At 52.0% G+C, this 6702-nt stretch overlaps 1 protein-coding gene across 3 annotated transcripts in view; it reads left to right on the forward strand.

Annotated features, from left to right (window-relative positions):
* ARL2 (ADP-ribosylation factor-like 2) overlaps positions 1–6702 on the forward strand; it is an 8305-nt gene that overhangs the window by 1133 nt on the left and 470 nt on the right. The window contains exons 2-6 of one of the 3 annotated variants that reach the window (XM_010838023.1): positions 1503–1626; positions 3935–4045; positions 4141–4303; positions 5842–5922; positions 6025–6126. In XM_010838023.1, coding sequence (XP_010836325.1) covers positions 1550–1626; positions 3935–4045; positions 4141–4303; positions 5842–5922; positions 6025–6111 — 519 coding nt within the window. In that variant the 5' untranslated portion in view covers positions 1503–1549 and the 3' untranslated portion in view covers positions 6112–6126. Of the gene's footprint in view, positions 1–1502; positions 1627–3934; positions 4046–4140; positions 4304–5841; positions 5957–6024; positions 6127–6702 lie in introns of those variants that run through there. The other 2 variants (XM_010838024.1, XM_010838025.1) reach the window with 2 other exon arrangements.

Raw genomic sequence — 6702 nt, forward strand, 5'->3', positions numbered from 1 at the left:
GGGAGGAGGCCGTACCACCGGCTCGCCGCGGTCGGGGGGGCCTCGTTTCCAAGGTGTGGGCGTTACGGCGGGGCGGCCGGACCAGGTGTCCCGATATAAGGGAAGGCGGGGCTGGTGACTCGAACGCTACCACCCGTCGGCCCGAGCGTGGGGCCGCCGTCCTCCCCCGACCTGGGCGCCTCCTCCCCTAGTTGGAGGGTGCCAGGCCTCGGCCCCGCCCTCAGGGTCGGCCTCTCGGGGGCGTGCGGGCCCCGCCCTACTCTCCCGGTAGAGGGCGGAGGAGCAGGGGTGCAGTCTGCGGTCGCTAGGTTCGCGTGGGTCCGACTGTCCATCTCTTTGCTGTCTCACGGCCAGTCGGGGTCCCCGCGGTTGACGGCTTGTAGGCCCGAGGGCCTTGCCGACTTTCTGAGTCTCGCTCGCAGGCGTGCACATCCGTTCTCCCCCTCCGTGCCAGGCTGGGGCGGGGTGGGGGGCAAGCTGAGATCCAAGAGCTGGGCCGGCCTCACCCCCAGCAGAGAGGAGACATTTATGTGCACAAATAACTTAGTAATATTTACATCTTTTTAAGAACTGTGAGACAGGCACAGAGAATTCATTCATCCAATAAACATTTATTGAGCTAAGCGTCTGCCCGCAATGCGGGAGACCTGGGTTCGATTCCTGGGTTGGGAAGATCCCCTGGCGAAGGAAATGGCAATCCACTCCAGCACTCTTGCCTGGAAAATCCCATGGACGGAGGAGCCTGATAGGCTACAGTCCATGGGGTCGCAAAGAGTCGGACACGACTGAGCGACTTCACTTCACTGTTACGTGCTAAGTTCTGTCCTGGGCGGCTAGGGAAAACAGCAAAACAAAACAAAAATCCTACCTTCGGACATTTTGTGTGATACTGAGGGAAGAAAATGTTAACAAAGTTAATCCTGCATAAATACGGTGGTCAAAGAAGACCATACTGAGAAAGTGACAGTTGAATCTAGACAGGTGAGGGATGAATTATGTAGAGATCTGGGGGGAAAATGTTTAAGCAAAGGGAACAGCAAGTGTAAAGGTCTCCGAGGAGGAAGCCGACTGGTGTGTTCAAAGGACTGTCAGGGAGGGAAGTGTGAGCTGAGGGAGTGAGAACAGTGGAAGGCTAGGTCAGATGGAAGAGGTATTTCAGGTGGGACCTTTAGTTCTGAACTTTTCCTCTGTTTGTTTATTTTTGTTTTTTTTTTTTTTTAATGAGGACCATTTTTAAAGTCTTTATTGAATGTGTTACAGTATTTCTTCTGTTTTATATTGTTTGTTTTTTGGCTCTGAGTCCTGTGGGATCATAGCTCCCTGACCAGGGATTGAACCCACAGCCCCTGAATTGGAAGGTGAAGTCTTAACCGCTAGACCACCAGGGAAGTCCCATATTTTTGTTATTTTTTTTCAATTAAAAATTTTTTTGCATTTTAATTTAATTTTATTTTGCATTAAATTTAAATATTTTAATTTTAATTTTTATTTTTATTTTGCAGTTGATTTTCGGGCTTCCCAGGTAGTGCAAGTGGTAAAGAACCTGCTAATGCAGGAGACGAAATGGACGGGTGTTCAGTCCCTACGTGGGAAGATCCCCTGGACAGGAAATGGCAACCCCTCCCAGTATCCTTGCCTGGGAAATCCTACGGACAGAGAAACCTGGCGGGCTACAGTTCATAGAGTTGCAAAGAGTCAGACGTGACTAAGCACACACATGCACATTGTTAATTTACAATATTGTGTTAGTTTCAGGTGTATAGCAGAGTGTTTTGGTTATGTATATATTTACACACATTCTTTTTCCATCCGTTTTTTGAGATGGTTGGATGGCATCACTGACTGGATGGACATGAGTTTGAGTAAGCTCCAGGAGTTGGTGATGGACAGGGAAGCTTGGTGTGCTGCAGTCCATGAGGTCACAAAGAGTCAGACACAACTGAGCGACTGAACTGATTGTTTTTGAGGTTCTTTTCCCGTGTAGGTTATTACAGAATACTGAGTAGTTCCCCGTACTATACAGTAGGGGATGTTTGCTTTAATGAGAAGTGCAGACAGGAAGTGAGAGCTGAGACTAGTTAGGCCACTGCAGTAACACAGGTAAGGTAGGATGGTAGCTTGGATCAGGGTGGAAGCAGTGACAGACGTTGATTTAAATCTTGATAGTAAGACCAGCAGCAGTTGCTGCTGGATTGGCCGTGAGCGTTAGGAGAAGAATGGTGTCAAGCGTGGGTCCTAGCGATAGGATGAGTGAGGAGCCACTTGCTGACAGGTATTATAGAAGCGGGTGGGGAACACGTTCAGGGGGAAGATGAGAGCTCAGACTGGTCCTGTAGGATGCTGCTGAGACATCCTAGAAATGTCACCCCGGCAGCTGGATATAGAGACCAATGTCCAGGGGAGCAGCCGGGTGGGACGTACGAATTTCGGAGTCATCAGCATAAAGATGGTATTTGAAGCCATAATTCTGGATGAGACCACTGAGAGAGTATGTGTGGACAGGGAAGAGAACCTAGGGCCGAGCTCAGATCAAAAGGTCAGGGCGATGAGGAAGGGTGACCAGGGAAGTCAGGAGAGCCAGGCAAGCCCGTGTCCTGGAGTGGAGGAGGGGGCTGGCCAGGAGCAGGAGGAAGAGGGCTGAGGACTACCCGGTCAGTGGAGAGCAAGGCGTCTCTAAGGACTGACCTTGGCCAGAGCAGTCTCAGGGAAGCAGTGGGAGCAGAGGTCTTAGGGGTTCACAGAGGAGCAGGAAGACAGAAACTGGAAAGGGTGAGTATGGACAACAGTTCTGAGATTTGCTATAAAGGGAACGAAATAAAGGAAAACGTCAGGGGGAGAGGGGTCAAGAGAGGGTGTTGTTCGCTTCTTCTTGGTGGGAGAGACGTCCACTCATCAGCTGATGAAAATGATCCAGTGGAGAAGGAAGCAGGACGATGGAGCTGGGGTGGGGGGCGATGAGGAGAGCAATCAGCCACCAGTGATCAGGGACTAAAGCCGGGTCTCGGGAGAGATCCTCTCACCCCCATCCCCCCAGTCCCAGCTGTAAGCCCCCTTGGGTGTTAGAAGGAAAAAGGAGGGTGGTTTTCTCCAGCTGGTGAACTTACCCATTTGTTTGCACACTCAGCAGCAAAGGGTTTGGAATATTCCAGAAACAAAAGGGCAAGGGTGGCTGCCTCCAAATACTTGCTCCCTGGAATGCTCTTCTTTCCCTAGTCCTTCAAAAAGCCGGCTCCTTGCAGTCTGGGCCTCAGTCCAGCCGTCTCACACTGGAGTGGAAGCCGCACAGGGCAGGGACCGTGATTCCAGGGCACCCCCAGTGCCAGAGGTATTCTGGAGCAGTGTAGGCCTTAAGCATGGGGTTGGCCAATAAGTTCATCAGGTTTTTCTGTAACATCTGTGGCGAAACCGAAGGGACTTTTTGGCCAACAGTACATTTTTATTTTTTGTATTTGGCTGTGCTGGGTCTTCGTTGCCGCACAGGCTTTTCTCTAGTTGTGGTGAGTGGGGGCTACTCTCTAGCTGTGGTGTGCAGGCTTCTCCTGGTGGCGGCTTCTCTTGTGAAGCAGGGGCTCTAGGGCCTGCTTCTACGAGTTTTAGGAGTTGCGGCTCCTGGTCTAGAGCACAGGCTCAGTGGTCGTGCACGGGCTTAGTTGCTTCTTGGCATGTGGAATCTTCCCAGACCCGGGATCGAACTCGAGTTTCCGGCATTGGCAGGTGGAATCTTTACCACTGAGCAACCAGGGTAGCCTGGCCAACAGTATATGTTGTGGGATGAATTATGAGCATCTGGTCAGAAGATGATACATTTTCACATTTATCGTGTAGGTCAGGCAGGTACTCAACATACTTTGATATGTGGTCAGAGAGGGGCCCTGGGATGGTGTCACCAGCCCGCAGAGCCTGGGGACTTCTCCTTAACCTGGCGCACCCCCAGGGGCCTGGACAATGCCGGCAAGACGACCATCCTCAAGAAGTTCAACGGCGAAGACATTGACACCATCTCCCCCACACTGGGCTTCAACATCAAGACCTTGGAGCACCGAGGGTGAGCGGGGTCCCCGAGGGCGGGCCTGCCCAGCATAGGGCAGGGAGGGTGGGCGAGGGCCGGACTGACCCTGCAGCCCCCACTGTCCTGTCCAGATTCAAGCTGAACATTTGGGATGTGGGCGGCCAGAAGTCCCTGCGGTCCTACTGGCGGAACTACTTTGAGAGCACCGACGGCCTCATCTGGGTGGTGGACAGCGCCGACCGCCAGCGCATGCAGGACTGCCAGCGGGAGCTCCAAAACCTGCTGGTGGAGGAGGTAGGCAGGGGGCTCCCCCAGTGCCTGGGTCCTGGTGTTTCATGCACCTGTGTGGGTGTGTGAACACTATCCTCAGCCGATTCCCTGTGGGGTCCATGATCCCAGGGGGACACTCAGTTGGGGTCTGTTCCCTCACCCAGCCCTCACCACGTGTCCAGCACCCTTGGGGAGGCAGAGACAACCAGTACACCCGCCCCAGGGAGGCTGACAGTGCCATGAGCAGAACACGGATCCATGTGGTCTGATGTGGGTCCACATCCCTGCAGCGCCACTGTTTCACCACCCTGAGCTTCAGTTTCTGCACCTTGAGTCAGGCTTTGGGGAGGATGACTTGAGGCTGGTGTGTGAAGCTTTGGCAGGCAGTGGAGCCTGGTTCAGGAGTTGGACTGTTTGCTTTGTGACCTTAGGCAAGGCACTTAGTTTCTCTGAATCGCCACTGCATCTCTCAGATGGGCATTATATTAATAATTACGGTGATCTTAAAATGTACTGTCTGAGCCAAAATGCTCTTCTTTAAATAAAATTTTAGATTTATAGAAAAGTTGCAAAGATAGTGAAAAGTTACCCATGTATCTTTCACCTGGTTTCCCTTAATATGAACATCTTACAGAACTGCCAAACACTTGTTAAAACTATTTAATAAGAAATTAACAAGTTACTGTTAACTGAACTACAGGTTTTGTTTGGATTGCACCAGTTTTTCCATTAATGTCCTTTCTGTGTTCCAGGGTTTAATCCAGGTTACTCCACTGCATTTAGCTGAAATTCAGGACACTTTTGAGAGTTAAAGAGGGAGTTGTTAATAATTATTTAGGGACAATAGGCCTAAACAGCAGTCAAGCAGGTCCAGTGAGATCCTGGCTGTTGAATGTTCAGCCCTGGCCTGGCACCTCAAGGCCCTTGTTAAGGGGTAGAGCCGCCATCCACATGGAGGGACTCCCGGTCACAAACACACAGAGGGAAGTAACTGGAATCACAGGCAGAGAGGAAGGTCTGTCAGGGTAATGGGACAGTTAGGGGACTGTGTGAACTTGGAGGAGGGGAAGCTCATTGCCCTCAGCCCCCACAGCCCCTGGGATAGTCGCGTTCTTTTTGATGTCAGGTCATCAGGTCACAGCAATCTAGAAGCAGAGGCTTGAGGATCATCTTGTCCATCACCCCCTCTCCTTGTCCATCACCCCCTCCCCTTGTCCATAACCCCTCCCCTTTGTCCATCACCCCCTCCCTTTGTCCATCATCCCCTCCCATTTATAGAAGAGGAATCTGATGCACAGAGGAGAGAGGTGCCCCCTGGGTGTGACTGTGCTGGAAGCAGGGTCTCAGGCCAGCCCACAGCTCCCTCCAGCCCATAATGGCTGGACAGGAAGGCTGTGTTCACACTGCCCACACTAATGGTGTCTTTGCAACCACCATGGGACCTTGCTCTAATCTTCCAGACTGCTCTCTGACCCCAGCTGCTCTGGGTGATTAGCGCAGGGGCTGGGCTGCCCTCTGAGCCTCCACCCCGCCTCCCCTTACTCTCTGTTTCTCTTCTCTAGCGCCTGGCCGGAGCGACCCTCCTCATCTTTGCCAACAAGCAAGACCTGCCCGGAGCACTGTCCTCTAACGCCATCCGCGAGGTGAGTCCAGGCCTTGGCACAAGCTCACAGAGGAAAAGGGGCATGTGATTCTTTGTTCATTTATTTAGAAAGCATTTATTAGCCCCTGCTGTGTGTATTCAGGGTACTGGAGATTCAGTGATAGAAGACGGAGTTGTGCTCCACAGCCTGGGGGACAGCAGATCTGCAAGTAGATTATCCCGGGGATAACAGTAACCAACAGGCAGTGGGCGCTTTTTCTGTGCTAGGCTTTTTGCATGGATTAACTTACTCAGTTCTCACAGCAACTTCCTGAGGTAGGAACCATTATCATCATTCTACAGATAGTGAAGGAGGCTTAGAGAGGTTAGGTAAGTCCCCCAGGGTCACACAGCCAGGAAGCAGACAAGCCAGGATTTAAACACAGGCCTATGTGACCGCAGGTTACATCTTCATCTGACTCTGAAGCTTGAATACCAGAATGAGAAAGAGTGGGGTTAGAATCTAGGTTCTGCCACTGATTAGCTGTGTGACTTTAGGCAGGCTGCTTAACCTCTCTGAGGTTTTCTCCTCAGTAAAATGGCAAACACAATCCCTGGCTTAGGGGACCATGGGGCGAATGGATAAGAGGACATTTGTAGGGCCCATAGCACAATGTCAGGGGCCCTTGTTGCAATCTTATTATAAGGGGTAGTGCTGGCATGGTGGTGACAGAGAGCCCGGGTGCCCTGGGAGGCCAGCAGATCTTCACCAGGGGCCAGGGGAGGCTTCCCAAAGCAGGCCCTTGATGGGGGCTTGGATTTCCCCTGGGCCAGGGGAGGG

Source organism: Bison bison, unplaced genomic scaffold (genome assembly GCF_000754665.1).
Source record: "Bison bison bison isolate TAMUID 2011002044 unplaced genomic scaffold, Bison_UMD1.0 scf7180017864089, whole genome shotgun sequence".
NCBI lineage: Eukaryota > Metazoa > Chordata > Mammalia > Artiodactyla > Bovidae > Bison > Bison bison.